The sequence below is a fragment of the Acanthaster planci genome, linkage group LG15 (genome assembly GCF_054643075.1).
Source record: "Acanthaster planci isolate LZ-2023a linkage group LG15, COTS_SCS, whole genome shotgun sequence".
NCBI lineage: Eukaryota > Metazoa > Echinodermata > Asteroidea > Valvatida > Acanthasteridae > Acanthaster > Acanthaster planci.
In genome coordinates this window covers 12,342,996-12,358,905 of record NC_141791.1, presented here as the reverse complement: position 1 = coordinate 12,358,905, position 15,910 = coordinate 12,342,996, and the positions used below count along the sequence as shown (strand labels likewise).

The following is a 15,910-nucleotide window of genomic DNA, read 5'->3' as shown; positions in this document are numbered from 1 at the left end:
AAAATTAGCACTCTTCAGGCCCCTTGTATCAAAAACAAAGTGAAAACATGCACACTTTTCCTTGTTCTATGTACACACTGCAAACAAGTTATTTTGATGACCCTAAAATTATTTTCTATTGAAATACATGTACATTTTCCTCTAGACACAATATCAGTCAGAGTTAGCCATCTATCGGTAAACTCAAAAGGGCTCGGTTAACCAAAATAGAAAACAACCTAGACAGCCTTGAAATTGACAATAATATCAGTCCAATTAGGTTCGAGTGAAAGAAATGGTGAACTTACCCCTAGTTGCTGCAGCCAGACCTCCACCTGATCCTTGTCGCGCAGGGCCGTCTCGTTGTCCGTCTCGCGCTTCAGCGAGTCCATGGGCTGCTCCAGCTCCTCCAGCCAGAGGAAGAAGTCGGCCAGCTGGGAGGGGAGGTCCTGCATGGAGCGCAGCGTCTCCTCAATGGCGTGCAGTCGCTGGTTGGACCTGGCCAGCCGAACAAATAAAACACATCAGCACTGGCAATTTGTTGAAACCAGCTCACAGAGCTGCAGCTACGACTGTTGGCAGTGCGCGGCCACGTATTTTGGCCGTGGCAAAGACCTACACACACAGCCCCACATATAACATTCGGACACTGCCACTATTTTGCTGCGCTAAGGCCGTGTCTAAACCTGGCTATCAAAGCTTCACCTACATTCCCTTATCTGCATAACATGCCCGTTTGGGCAAAACCTAGATTGAGCTCTAAATGCAAGGAGCGACCACCTCTCGATGATAGGGGCTTCCAAATCTATACACACCTACACATTTGCAATGGGTGATAACCAAGACCAGTTCAAGATTCGAGATTGGGGCGCATGCAAAACAGCTTGTTAAGAACGATCTTGAATAATGAACGAGGGAAGCCACCAATGGAGAAACTTTACAATTTCAGGAAGCCTAAAAAGTCTTGAGGTCTCCTGTGACACTGACGAGTTTAGTTTTAAATGTACAGTGAAGCAACACAACATCCAACAGTGACATTATGCAATGGAAGTTAGGGCTTTCATTGAAAATTTCAAGACACAAATGAAAATTTCCTTCATAATCAGGAATGTATAACAGGTTTTGGTAGGAAAATCTTTCCTGGATACAGAAAAAGCTCACCCACACACATACGGCACAAATATCTTATCTAAAACTACAAAGAAATGTCTCAAGAAAGGCTCCTGTAAGACTTACATCCTTCACAAGTGCACCAAGTCTCATGATTAAACTTCATCTACTGTTTGATAAAATCTTTAATTTAAGGAAGCCGTGGACTATAAATTCTGTCAAACTACTGGGAAGACCCAAAACTTCAGCCTCACACTGTTAGCTTTGTGTTTCAACAGCAAAAAATGTTAATAAGGAACATATACTTGATTATGCAAAGTCAGAGACCTGAACTCATGAAGCAAGAGCCTGAAGCCACAGTCAGTGATCGAATCTGGTTTTATTCTGTCCATGCTAGAGACTACTATACTGGATGTCTGGACTACTTGGCTTGCAGCTACAAACACATGCACCAATGAAAGTCAATGCCTGGCAGCTGTAGCCACTTCCTAAAGAAATGTGTGCTTACTCCCAAGTATTACTCCATTACGAGAGAGCCCTGAGAGTCTCGGTCCTCACCTATCACATATGGTGGTCCAGCGGTCCCGCACGGTGTCCAGGATCTGCCGAATGCGGTTGGTGTCGTCGGCACTGTAGTCTACTATGAGCCGCTCGCCCGACTCATTCACCGCATCGATGCACGGCTTCCACTGCTCGACCTCCTCCAGGAAAGCCTGCCAGACGGTCAGAGTTCAAGGGTCATCCTTTGATTCCAATGAGCCAGTTCAATATTTTAACAGTGCATGTCCTGCACGAGGCTATTAGGGAACAGGCACCCGCACCTGCAATAGTCTGCCCTATCAGCACAGCCACACACTAAGTCTCGCAAACATTTTGTTCCTGGGCTTTTCAAACTACCCGACTGGCTCATTCAGGTCCACTTGATCCTTGAACGGAAGTCTCTGAGATTGTCTCAGAAATTATTAACGAAGGTGACCAAATACCTTCAGAAAGATTTCATGTTGTCTGATTTAGTTTCCTTATTTTTAATGCAAAATGACCTTTGAAAACAAAAGGTGGGCATATTTAGACTGAGTCCGTTAAATTAGTTCAAGTTGGTTAAGATGAATAGATTCCACTTCACTGACCTCAGCAATACCATTAAAACCTAGCCCCTCCGAACAGGTTTTATACATGTATCCACAGGGTACAAAACAGCACAGCCAACCGGACTAAGTTAAGGAAAGAGAAAACAATTTTCCTCCAACTGTTTTCCTCGTTATAGAAAGCAATATGAAATTACATTCGGTCTGTGAGACAGAACCTGAAATAGACTGCCCAGCATGACTAATACTGCTCTTGTAGGTATTATCCACTTTACACTGTGCATTCACAAATTTCTACCAGAGTGCGCATTCAACACTACTCCAAAAAATTAAAGGATCACACTCACTAATTAATTTTTAAAAATTAGTTTTTACATAACAGTCATTTAGTGTACATGTAGCGATGTTCAGGCGTGAACATGCTCTTCAGTGTCCAGTCAGTAAAAATCAATGAAGTACTCACCTGGCTGAAATTTTCGAAGACAAATGTCTGATCCTTTAATTTCTTGGAGTAGTGTAGCTTGGAAAGTACGTATGTGTGGCAGCCTGTTTTAACAGGCATGTGATTACCGTACAATCATCCACCAAGCCAGCAGTAATTCCAGTCTGCACTGCCTACTCACCAAGCCAGCAGTTCATCTAATCAGCATTCCCTCAACCTAATCCCCTTGCCCCCAAAGTCAAGCCGCAACTTCTGAAGCAACAATTACAACCTTACCTCTCTCTGGATCAGGAAAACCATTACCCTTTTCCAGCAATGCCTACATGCAGCAGGGTGTAAACATATGAATCACAAACTCTATTGACCTTCAACTGTTTGTCTGCCGAGTACACAAAAATAACCGGCATAGTTTCCCCACAGAACTCACAATACAAGTACCTGTTTTGTACAAAACAAAACCCTCTCTGTCAATGCATGACAACTGTCATCTCTTCCCCACAGAGGTACCCTCTCCTTGAATGGCCAGTCATGCGTTTCTCACTGTACCTTTTGTGATTCCAACTGGCCCTGCAGCACCGCCACCTCGTCGCCCACGGGCGCGTAGCCGTCCAGGGTCTGCTCCATCTTGCCCAGCCAGTGGCAAAGCTCGTCGGTCAGCTCGTGGAACTGCTGCGAGTCGGTCAGCATGGCCTGCAGCTGGCGGGAGCGGGAGCTGGCCCGCAGGGAGGCGCTGTTCCACAGGTCCAGGAGCTTGTCCACTGGGAAAGCCAAGCAAAAAAAACCCCAAAAAACAAACAAAAAGTAAAACTTGTTTTATAGTTGATTTTGAATCACCTTCCACCTCTAACTGTCAAAGAAAAGAAATCTGTTTCAACTCCTTGAGCTTGTCTACTGTAAAATGCCACATGACAAATTAGGTAAATATTTGTTTCAGTGCTGAGTTTGAATCATGGATATTTTTCATCTCCAACAGAAGAAAAGGATCTGTTCCACACATCCCAGAGTCGGTCCCCTAAAATTGACCAATAAGAAAGCTTGTTCTATTGCTTCTGAATTGCACTTTTCCCAACTAATTGTCCAAAGAAAAAACAATTGAGCCTCAGGCCCAGGAGCATGTTCACTGAAAAAAGCCGAGTGAAAAATAAGAGAAAGTTTCTCAAAAAATCTGTCAACATTCATTTGAGGTAAAGGCTGGAAAAGCCTTCTCTAACTCGGGAACATTTTTACTCAAGACCAACAGCATGCATTTATCACTATTGTAGAGATGCAATATTTGGAGGCAATCTGCTCCCGCTACAAGCACCTGAACAGAATTGGTTGTTGTTGGGGGAGGGGGGTCATTTGAACCAAGTGCTCTGTGCCACGTAAAGGCTACAATTTTCCATAAGAAAATTGGTTAGGTATGCTCTTGCTCTCGCTTTGTACATGTACACGTAAAATCGATGAGCACTTACTCATGCGAGGAGCTTATGGTGTGAAGTTCTAGCCTCAACTAAAAGAGTTGATCCAAAAGTTTTTGTTTGCAACATAACTTTTTTGGAGGGTGGTGAATTCATATAAGATAGAGACTTAGTTTACCCTTCTCTTGCAGCAGCTGTTTGCTGCCTTCTGTCTGCGACTCCAGCTGGAGCGTCTTTGCTCGGCTGACTAACTCGTCCAACTGTGGGTGCTTCTCCTCGAGGTCTTGCAGAAGAGACTGAGGGAAGGTCAGAGGACAAAATGTAAAAAAAATTTTCAAATTTCTTAAAAGGCCACAGTTGTGGGTTTGACGTAGTGCAAGAGTGCTGAACATAAGGTGAACGTCACCTGGTTGATGCAGTACACAAAATCATCAGTGAAGACAAAAACCCCAGAAACTTCAGGAATAAGAGATACAAGAAGTCTGCGTATAATAAGCACTCAAAGCAAGCCTCCTGTTTTGTTTTTAGTTTCCCGGACACTGATTTTATGTGTACTGCAACAACCATGTCTACTTGTGAGGTCACTTGTGCTGTCACCATGGCAACAAAAGAAACTCATGTTCCATTCATGAAACTGAAAACGGCAGCAAAACAAACCTGTGCGATGGTAAAAAAAAAAGATCATTGCAGCTTTATAAATAAGACTTTTTAAACTACCTGCCTCTATGCCATGAACTTTATTTTTCCTGTAACAGACTTCTTCCCACCAATCCAGCTCAGCTAGCTGCCTCTATGCCATGAACTACATGTACATACTTTATGTATAGACTTCTTTCCACCAATCCAGCTCAGCTAGCTGCTATTAGTTCTTCCCATTTGAGCAAATGGCAGCTTTTCTGTTTTCAATTGGCAACAATCAGCTACATTAGAAAAAACCAGACTACGTCTTTGAATGTTATTCAAAACCTCTGGGCTTTTATCTCCCAGACTTTTGGAAGGGAATGACGTGGCCTTGCAGTTTTTGCATCACATTCAAGATAACGTGGGTTCAAAGACTGGGGGAGAGGGGCTAAAGGACATGTGTCCACGGGCAACACACATCACCACAAGCTGCTTCCCTCCACCCAGGGGTGCACAGGTGCCTACGAAGTCTGACAGGTGTTGTTTTGTTTCAAAGAGTCATTAATGCTGGAACGGGGGCGCTAACACACTCCTCTAATAACTGAGATCATCTTAGGAATGCTATACAGGCCTGCTGACCAGGGGTAATAATGATGCGGCATCTTCAGTGCAATAATGGATTGCACCTTGATTGGTTTTACGGATAAGTGCGCTGTATAAATCTACAGATATTATTACTACTGGACTAGATGCATTATGGAAGTATGCATTTTCGTAGTCTGAGACTGTCAGTTTGCAAGTGAGACTTTCTAGGAATGAAAAGAAATCCATTCTCCACAGCGGCTATCTGGAAATCACATAAACACCAGATTAAACAGATTGCTTACACGGTTACATGTCAGTCTCTTTTATCTACAAGCTTAATGCTCTATGTACAGGAAAAGAACAGTACCAAGCAAGAATAGAAAACTGGACAGCAGCTACTCAACTGAACACTCAACGATACTGTATGTCAACCATGTGTAGAGAGCTGAAAATACGGCATGTACATGTACACTGTATATCCGCCTTCCAACAAGGAAAAATGACTACTCACTATGCTTAACATGTGAAGAAACTATTCTACACCAAAAAGTACTCGTGGTACTTGTCGGGCAAGATTATTATTATATGCAGGAATTTCAACTGACAAACTTTTGACTTTATGACTACGGTTCGTGCCAATGTTTCCCAATGAATATGACCCACGGCAGGTAACTAGCAAATTGCCTCATCACACTGAGTGGAAAAGATGAGTTTGCACAATCTAGCACACCAGCACTTCGCTAATCTGAGGAGATTTAAAAAAAAACAGCTTTTGGAAGCCAAAAAAAAATGCCACAGCAGTGCACCTGCAAATTCCTACACCAAGACAGAATGAAACATCCCCCAAGACAATGAAATTATGTTACAACAACTTTAAAGGGCTCAATGCTATAAATGGTGCAGCTTCAGTAGCTTCGGGGAGGGAAGGGAGGCCCCACCCTCAACACTGCTCCCTTCACAGCCGCATTAAAAAAGTTCAAAACCTAGATGACAAAAACCCGGCATCACTGACATAAATGTCCATGCTTAGTACACTGTCACCATAGCACTGCTTCTAGCAACTTGAACTGTACCATCTCGTTCCTCAACATGCATGCATTAAAAATTACGCACCAACTAAGAAGACTGTCAAGTCATGAAGAACTGGTAAATATCAACGAAGATCTACACTGGTACTTCGGCCTGAAGTGAGACTTGAGGAAAGATTACAGAAGCAAGCTGCCTGCCCGGTCAACCTTTCCTTTAATATTCAATCTGCAATCGTTGTTTACTTTAAATGTGCAGAGAGATCTCCATCCCATTGATTTTTGGGCACTCCTTTGATGTTATCGGAGACGCGGCAATATATGGGCAGCCACAATATTATTTGCAATCTGCTAAGGAATCTTCTGTGCACGCTCGATGGTTGAGCCTGGTTTAAAAAAAAAAGGCCGCCAATGGACTGCAAGAAAAGTGATGAATTGGTCAATGACCCAACACACAGGCTCCAAAACATCTATGAGAAACTTTCTGACTATCTCGTAAGAGAGCTGCAGAGTTTCGTTTCCTGATTGCATCCTTCATGATGTCAAAGTTGGGAGGAAAATCAAAGAACTGCTCTTCAACTGCGGAAATGTGATCACGTATTAGTTTTTTTTTTTGTTCTTTCCAAGGCAAAGCTACAAAAAGTTGCAAAAGAATCAGTTTCTACCAAGATTCCTACTGCAAGAGTTAATTTTGAGGCTACAATCGTTATTCTACATGAGACCTTAACATGCAGCTCATTCCGGTTTAATCTGATCTGTGGGTTACGCCTCTAAAATGTAATCAGACATCCCTGGCAATGCTTCGCCATGATCAACCACGGTGCAAGAATTAAAATCGTGCCGTGAGTGCAGATGAAGTGACCATGATACGTACGGCATGCAATATCTGCTCCATGCACAAACTGCCAATGAGCCCAGACTCTCTTTCTCAATCTTTTCAGACAATTTTCTGGAAGGTTTTGGTATTAATAGGATTGTTATAGCTGCCTCCCCTCCCCCTTCGCAATTCCATTTTTACTACTCTGTCATCCATGGAATCAGTAAGCCTATGTAATCATAATGACACACCTTGTTTACATGTGCTCTTTCTTAAGGAGCGAATGGCGGCCAAGGGTCCACTGAGTAGTCTGAACACCATAGGAAAGCACAAACGTTAAAGTGTTGCATCATCCATTTCTTTCATGGATGTGTTCAGATCGAAAAATAACAGGTGCTACTCCATAAGAAATGGATTTTTTCCAATGTTCTCTGATGAAGGTATTGGGAATCAAGCATTTATTCGCTTTGCTCTCTCTCACCGAAAAAATTTTGTGAAAAATAAACATTGAAGCTTAGGATGTACTGGTACAGTGAACTTGGCTTTGCAATCCAGATAGCAACACCTTTCAGTCTGGTCACCAGGTGTGCAAGAGTACCGGGTAACGCCTTCAATTATTGGTCAATAGGCAGGCAGAAATGTGCATGGAACAGACTTGTGTGAGTGTACGGTGGATGTGCATGTGCCCCACGAACAGTGCAATCGAACAAACCATGCAAGATAAGAATCGCTCTTTTTGTGAATGAGCATCCCCATGATGCAAAAAAATTAATAAGCCTTGCTTTAGAATTCTACTACATGTATTATTAAAAAAAGGCAAATATAACCTCAACTTGATGTCTACGCAAGCAAAGTATCCTACTTTTTTTCTAATCTGTAAAGTCAAGCACGGTTATCAACACATTCCAGCATGGATTAGTAATAGTTCACAGAATGGTTATCCCAGTAATGCAATGTATCTATATTGAGTGTTAGCATACAAAGATAACCGGCGATAACTTGAGATTAGCAGATAGTCCGAAACATGAGGAATACACCACGAATACTGCGATATTATTCTTTCAGTGCGATGTCCTTCACCTTTAGAATCCCTTTCTCACTTTTGCAGCTTGATTTTGTTCCCTATTTCCTGGATTGATGTGTGAAGTTGCCCGCCGATTTAACCATTTCAAAAGAAAAACGACAAACAAAGTGTGCTGGGATGCCACGTTGCCAAGCAACACTGACTGGAAAGAAGACAGCAAACAAACCAACCGACCTCTAGCTGTACTAGCATGGTGACAATATCTACCACCAGACCCCCTATGAGCTGCCTGTCGCTGGGGGCCAGGGCAGAAAATAAAGGCAGCACCCCCGACCAGATCTCCTGGTGGTAACGAAGGGATAAGGAAAAAAAATTGGAGAGAAATACAGAGACAGAAAAAAAGAAAAGCAATACACCTTTTTAACTTCCAACCTGAATGTTAATTTTCTTGATTGATGTTTTTCACACCATTAACTTTTTGGGGAAGAAGTTGATTTTAAAAGTAACACAGTTTGAAATTTAAAAAAGAGATTCATAATTCTGATTGTTACAAAGATGCAGTAAAAATCAAATCTTTACAGAGATAGAAAAAGATTAGCACAAAATCTATCATTTCAAACATTCAAAAGCTCATTTCAATTATCTCCATGTACGGTCACTGAGATGGGAATGAATCAAATCACTGCAGAAATTCTTTTGCATTCCTTTGTTGCTCCTACAAAACATGAAAACTTGTGTCACTTTCTTAGAGTGTTGGTCCAACAAAATGATTGCAAAAAATGAGCTTGTCCAAGGGTGTGGATCCTAAGGGAGGGCTATTCCTTACAACTTAAGCAATCCAAATCGGAACATTTATGCGAATCGGGTCCCAACTTGCCAATTTACCGTGTTTGTTTGTAATGGGGGGGGGGTTTGGGGAAATTTGCTCTGCATCTGATGAGAGGCACGGTGTTAAAAATGGTGAGTGACGATGGTGAATGGTGGTGAATGATGACGTGGATGATAAATGGAATGCGGTACGATGCTGTCGAATGAACATTTAACAAGGCACATGGAGATACATGTATATTGTGCAATGACGATGGCTTTGCAAATGGTAACGCTTTATATGCATAATGGCCTACCCCTGCATCAAAATTATTAATCAGCATGAGGTTACATATTCCAGTGAAACTTCAAACTATTGCTGTGCATGCAAAAAAGATTGCAAAAATTTCAAAGCTGACACATTTCACAGCTTACTAAATGACAATAGAATCTGGAATAAATTGAATAAAATAGATGCGCTGAAACCTCAACCACTTTGAATTTTATTTGAATATATTGATATATTGAATAAAATAGATTCGCTGAAACCTCAACCACTTTGAATTTTATTTGAATATATTGATATATTGAATAAAATAGATTCACTGAAACCTTAACCACTTTGAATTTTATTTGAATATATTGATATATTGAATAAAATAGATTCACTGAAACCTTAACCACTTTGAATTTTATTTTACAAATGTCGTCTTCCACACTGGAAATTGGGCACAAGCTGGAAATGAACTCTTTGAATAAAACAAAAATTCAGGATTCATCTATTGAAAGAAAACAATCTCAAATGTGTTTAGGAATTCCGAGCCAGTGTTCTTTTTCCTTTTGTCCCACCAACTTGCAGCATAAATACAAGAGCTCTCAAAAAAGAGCACACTGGAGATGTAACTTAACCTCCCAACTGGGCAAAGAACTAGCAATTACTGAAACAAAGGAGACACAACAGGAAGAAACATTTCCTATGTTAATTTTTGGGGGTTTTTTTGCACAAGTCACTGGTCCCATAAATTAATGCGCTTCAAAGGGGACTTCCTCTGGATGGAGCAATTAGACAGGCAATGGTCATTAGGGCAATGACACTGCACTTGATGTTTATAAACCAGGGAGAGGAAATGTGAATCAACAATGTGAACATCTGGAAGACCGAGTTCATTGCAAATCCAGGTATTTACGCACACTGATCAATTCTCTGTTGGTTTTTTGTTTTGTCAGGGGGGTTGGAGGGGAGGAATTAAAGTTCTGTAGGTCACATTTTACAGCAAGTCACATTTGTTTTTCGGCTAATTGAGCCATCCTGATTTTTATAACTGAGGTGAATCACACCCGCACGCATCTCCTACTCAATACTGCTTTCATGTAAATGCTCGTAGGTGAGTTCCCAAACTACATGTGTGGATCACAGAACAAGTGCAAAATGCACAAAAGCATGATGCCGCCTCGGAAATGGCTTTGAATGATGATCGTCAGATTGGATCAACCCCAAAACCCAAACTAGCAGGTCTTAAAAAATCCACGGTTAAATGTTCAGTTCTGCCCGCATACAACTGTGCACGTACATACTGCATCAGTTGTTCAGTCCGCCCATCCAACCTGATGTCTATGTAAGTCCTTCCTTCTTTCACAGTTGATGGTAAAAACCGTGAGACCTGCATGTACTAGCACATGCACACCTTCTCTTCTCCGTGGAGCCTTTTTTTTCTTCGGCAAACAACCCGTCATTGGATCTATTTTCGGCTCCCTCTGGCAGGGTTCGTTTGCCGTGCAAAATAAATTGGTCCCAAGATCATTATCTCGGGTCCAAAACAGGTATGTAAGATCTATATTTACAAGCAGGACCTTTTCGCCGAGCATAACAGGAAGGAGCTATGGGGATACAAGCTTGAGCAAGACTCTTAACTGGTCCCAAATTTGAACTGAACAAGATCCGAGAGCACCCAAGCAGGAAATCACTGGTGTGTGCTTACTTTCGGTCCGTAAAGCTGTTTTCGATCTCAGTAGAAATGCCCTGGCTGAGATGGAGAATGTCTGGATTGGACAATTTAATCTCTTCCATCTCGCAAAAAATGAGATTTATGATCGTCAAATTTATTCAGACTGGTTAATACTGAAAAAGGTAGTATTACATCAACATTAAAGTAACCATCTTAATGTACAGCAGCGTAAACCGATTGCAAAAGAACCACGCACAGAACAGAAATCCCTCAAAAGTCTGCCAAACCAAATGCCAACCACGTCTGCCAAAATGAAAAGGTCACACAGCCAATGCTGATTCTGGGCAGGCCAAACCAAAATCCGAACTGAAATTGGAGCACGGTCGCCTTGATGACGAGGATCAAAATAAAATACAAAAAAAAGTCAACTAGCCGTGGAGCGGAGGCTCAGACTAACATCGCTCAGAACACAGTTTCCAAAGTAAAGACTGCTGACTAACTGTAGAAGGGGTAGAGCTGCAACTAAAAATGAACTGTTTGGCTATTCCGATGCCATGGGGTGTGAATGGAATACATGACATTTCCCCCAAACAGCATTAATGTAACCAGAGTAGTCACATCCTACTCTCTGATTTTTAAATGATTTTTCACAATAATGGATCTACTTTTGATATTTCTTTGTCAACCTCAACTAGTTGGTAGTTTGGAACAAGTTCTGCGACCAGGCAGGGAAAAGAGCTTGATGAATTTACTGGCTATTAATGTTAATGTTAGCCCGGGGAAATGAAGCTGTGGTTTGGCCTTTGACCCCTCACCAAATGAATATTCATGAAGCATCTGATAAAACCCAAATTTGAAGGAAACAGTCTTACCTTCTGTTTGGCTATCATCTCCTCCATTTCCTCCAGGTCGCCGACGGTAACCGTCTGCAGTCGCAACATCCGCTCCAACAGTGTCAACCAATCACGCAGCTCTGCGACGACCCTGTCAAAGTCAGGCCACGGGGAAGTGGTTTCCACCACCGCTGTCTCCATCGCCGACCGCTGGACTTCGGCTCGCGTGGTCACGGTGGACGTCTCCGTTATTACTACGGGGAAAACCAACAAGGAATGGACTTTAAACAACTGAAACAGGGCGGCCATGTTGGACGGGCAAGACTCTCCTTAGAGCGGCCAGCGCTGGGGATCTCATTGCGCTACCGTATCCGGAGGAACACACTGCTTAACGAAACAATCCCAAAACTTGCTGATTACGTACGAGTGAAGATGATTAATCTACGCTGACTGTGAATCACATGCGGTTCAACGCCTCCTGTTTGCACATGATCATCACTAGACATGCATGTTTTACGTGGGTAAATATGCAGATGACCTCAATGCCTCATTGAGGGTCATGAGACACTTTCCCCTTTTCCCAGCTTGAGCGGGAAGTTGGACAAACCAAGAAAGACAGTCACGCAGGAAATTCAATTAGGAATTATAGTTGTAGCATTTACAAGGCACAGTAAACTGTGTAAACTATTCATAACAGGCCGTATTTTCATTTCTCACGTGAATCTTAACCAGAAGAATCTTTTTTTTTTCAGCTTACAAAATGACTACGTTCACATATTCTTGCATTTATTTTCAATAAAAATGATTCATACTACAGTACAGTGCACTTGATGATGAATCAGAGAGGACTTGGCATTTGTGGCCAACAGAGGGGGCTATTTGCAATTCACAACCCCTGACCCAGTGTCTTTTGGTCTTTTTCTGATCTGAACACTGCCTCACTGGCCGAGTCTATTCAAATCAAACGGCTGCAGCTGAGGGTAGCACACATTTGGTGGCTAAAGAAACAAGCCAGTAGCTTCCATAGGGGCATGCATTATTGCAGTGGTAGCCTCAACTTGTCAATGAAGTCAGTTTGTCATTCTGGAAATGTTCATCTCTGAAAAACATCTCGGCAGAACGTGAACTGACCTGCTCTCTGCATGATCCTCCGCTGCTCTGCGCTTAACTCGGCGGGGGTGGGCTTGAGGCGGGCGGCCAGGTACTGGATCTTGGCCCAGTCCCCGTTGAGCTTGTCGAGCTTGTCCTGCAGGGGCTCTGGGAGAGCGGCCCCCACGGCCCGCGCCTCCCGCTTCAGCCGGTCGCCCGTGTGGTTGACGCTGTCCATGTTGGCCTGCCGGGCCTTGAGGGCTTGTTGCATTGTCTGTGGGGTTAGGAGGACAAGCAAAATAGACTTCTAAAAAAGCCACCACCTAAGTTTTTGGGATAAACCTTAAACCTTCCCAAACATGGGAAAATGCAACTGGGCCAAAAGCCGGGGTCACTTTGTTACACTTAGCAATCAACAGAAGCTGAATTAAGTTCCTAAATTGAGAAACCAGTCCCATGTAATACCACAACTGTATCCTGAAAAAGCTGCTAACGGCAGACTTCCGAGGCTGTTTAGCCTACCGGATATTGCACCTGGTGGATAACGCTGATCTTGACAGGCAAGTAGCTGATAAATGATGTACACTGACGCTTCTAGCAAGATTTCTATCCCAAATACCTTCAGGACTTGGTATAAATTCTGGTGCCTGAAATGCCATCAGTTGAGATGCTGTGTTTTCTCCACTGCATGAACTCCCAGGTCAAGAAATTTAATCCCCCCCCCAGCCCACAGGATGAATGTGTGAAGGAATGCACCCAGATTCCGTCGCATTACCTTGGGGTCCACAATTATGGAATCGTCTCCATCATCCGACGTGACAGACCCGACGGGCCCGTGCTGTGTCTTGAGGAGGTCCATGGTGGCACCCAGCCACTTGCCCAGTTCCTCCAGCTCCTCCAGGAAGGACCGGGTGTTCAGGAGACGCTCCCCAAGCTGTAGGCAGTACTTGGGCAACGACGTCGACACCTGACCACCACCAACAAAAAACAATACTGACTGTAAGCTGATAGCACTCAGAAAGGCTTCGAGCACGGTATTTGCCAAAGGTGGCCCCCGGGAGCTGAACGGATCTTGGGTGTAGTACAAAGCAGATAGCGCAGAGGACGACCCAACGATGGAGTGGACCAATGATATGAAAAGGTTGACAGGGCTTAGTCTGGAACTAGCTTCACAGCTAGTACTGGACCACTGTAGACCAGTAGACCCGTATACTGATGACGCCACACTATTTACGTAAGTGCTTTCCTATGGTGCTCTGTGGACAGGGGGCTCAACTGGCTCCAGAGGAAAGTGTGCATGTAAACAGAATGTGACTACAGCAGTGCATAGGCCTCTTTTTGAAAGCTGATTCAAGAAATAAGGGATGTGTCCAAAATAGCCCTCATCTATGCAAAGGTTCCAAAATTCCATGGTACTTGATTTCATCAAAAAGGTCAATTTTGAGCAATACTGGAAATATCTTGTCTACCACAAAAATTTATTTGCACATCCAGTCAGATCCACTTCTGAGTAACGAGATGCAACTTTGGCAAACTGCCTTGCTCATGGACACAAGCACTGTAACTCCCCAGTGGAGTTCAAACTAGCATCAGAACTCCATTGGACAGTCTGCACCATGATAAACAGGCCTCAGCTGTCCATAACTCAACAAAATCAAACAAAAACAAAGCTTAACAAACCTTTTGCAATTGTGCATTGACTTCTTTGAGCTCCATGGTAATGTCCGACACCAGACTGTCACTGAGAGTGCCGCTGCTGAGGAGTCCCTGGCCAGACTTGTTGACATGGTTACCGATGTCTCGTCTGGCGGGCAGCTGTCTCTCTCGCTCCTGTTCGTTAAGGAGACCATTCTAAGAGTGAGCTATCCATACATGAAACAAGGCCCACAAGTTCCCCTGAGCTACGTGAACCGGTACCAAAGCAACAGCATCCCTCCACTGGGCAATTATGGGAGGATAACTGATAACAACGCTCAGTCACAGTGACTAGGAGCAGCGTTTGGTTGAGGGGCCACGAAGCACTAACCACTCATAGTTTCACAGCTTGCCAAAACCACAGCATAGTGGATACGGGTGGATATGGCCCCTCTTATGTACAAAACACGCTGTGTGGTGGTAGTGGAGTCCATCAGGAAGGTTTTTTTACAAGTCGAGTGAAGAGTTACAGGTTGAACGTTAACAAAGGAATACTTTTGCTGTAGGTCATCTGAGTGGATTGTGACTTGATGAAACAGGATCAATTGTTATGGAACCTCTGATGGACTTACATGTATCAAAAGACCTTCAAAAGGAAGCTACCTTTTATCTTGTTTCCTGAATCACATTCAATGTAATGTGAAATGGAGTGGTGCCAGACTATTTTAGGTTACAAGCCTCACTTTCCTTTTTTTATGTAGCCTAAATATTGAGATACAATTTAAAATTATCCCATATTTTAAATTATTCTATTCTTAAGTTATGAATTTGTTGTTTCATTACTGTCATTTTTACATACAGGTTCCTAAAACAAAAAAATTAACCTCACTTTCAATTCAAGATGGCAGACACATGAATATGGTCTACTGTGAGTCTTAAGATGAATTTGTATGGACCTGTGATGGACTCGACCACAAAAACCCAAAAAAATCACATTGCAGCAGGCATGCAGCCACAGGCTCAGTGTACCGGTAGACGGCTCACCTTGACCTTGTCCAGAAGGTCCTGCAGTGACTTGGCATCGCCCGGGATTGGTTGAGGGCCTTCCATCAAGCCTTGGCACTCGTCCAGCCAGGACTGGAGCTCCTCATACTCCTCCCGGTAGGCTTCCAGCTGCTCACCACCATCTTGGAACCTGCAGGGAGGGAGAAAAATGTCTTTTGACTGTGGGCAGCCACTAGGAATTCACAGTCGTGTAACTTAGAGCAGTGCAGCTAGCTAGTATTTGCTGGTGTTGGCAAATATGTTATATAGACACCAACTACTGGATTGGATTGGATTAATTCGGTATTACCTCACAATTAAGGTAAAACCGGGGATAGCCAATGAAAGTTTTGTGACATATTTCCAAAGGGGTCCCAATTGATTTAGGAAGAAGGTCCAGTTTTAGAGGCAGGAGGAAACTGGAGTACCTGGAGAAAAACTGCCAGAGCGAGTATGGAACCCCGGCCT

General features: G+C 43.2%; 1 protein-coding gene across 6 annotated transcripts in view; it reads right to left on the bottom strand.

Moving 5' to 3' along the window:
* Positions 1-15,910, bottom strand: part of dmd (dystrophin) — a 173,713-nt gene that overhangs the window by 32,411 nt on the left and 125,392 nt on the right. For 5 of the 6 annotated variants that reach the window (XM_087146941.1, XM_087146939.1, XM_087146940.1 and 2 more), the window contains 10 exons: positions 15,443-15,593; positions 14,444-14,593; positions 13,539-13,730; positions 12,806-13,037; positions 11,714-11,928; positions 8,323-8,430; positions 4,195-4,312; positions 3,163-3,374; positions 1,648-1,802; positions 288-477 (listed from right to left, as the gene is read on the bottom strand). In XM_087146941.1, the coding sequence (XP_087003067.1) occupies positions 288-477; positions 1,648-1,802; positions 3,163-3,374; positions 4,195-4,312; positions 8,323-8,430; positions 11,714-11,928; positions 12,806-13,037; positions 13,539-13,730; positions 14,444-14,593; positions 15,443-15,593 (1,723 nt within the window). The remainder of the gene's footprint in view (positions 1-287; positions 478-1,647; positions 1,803-3,162; positions 3,375-4,194; positions 4,313-8,322; positions 8,431-11,713; positions 11,929-12,805; positions 13,038-13,538; positions 13,731-14,443; positions 14,594-15,442; positions 15,594-15,910) is intronic. The other variant, XM_087146942.1, reaches the window with a different exon arrangement.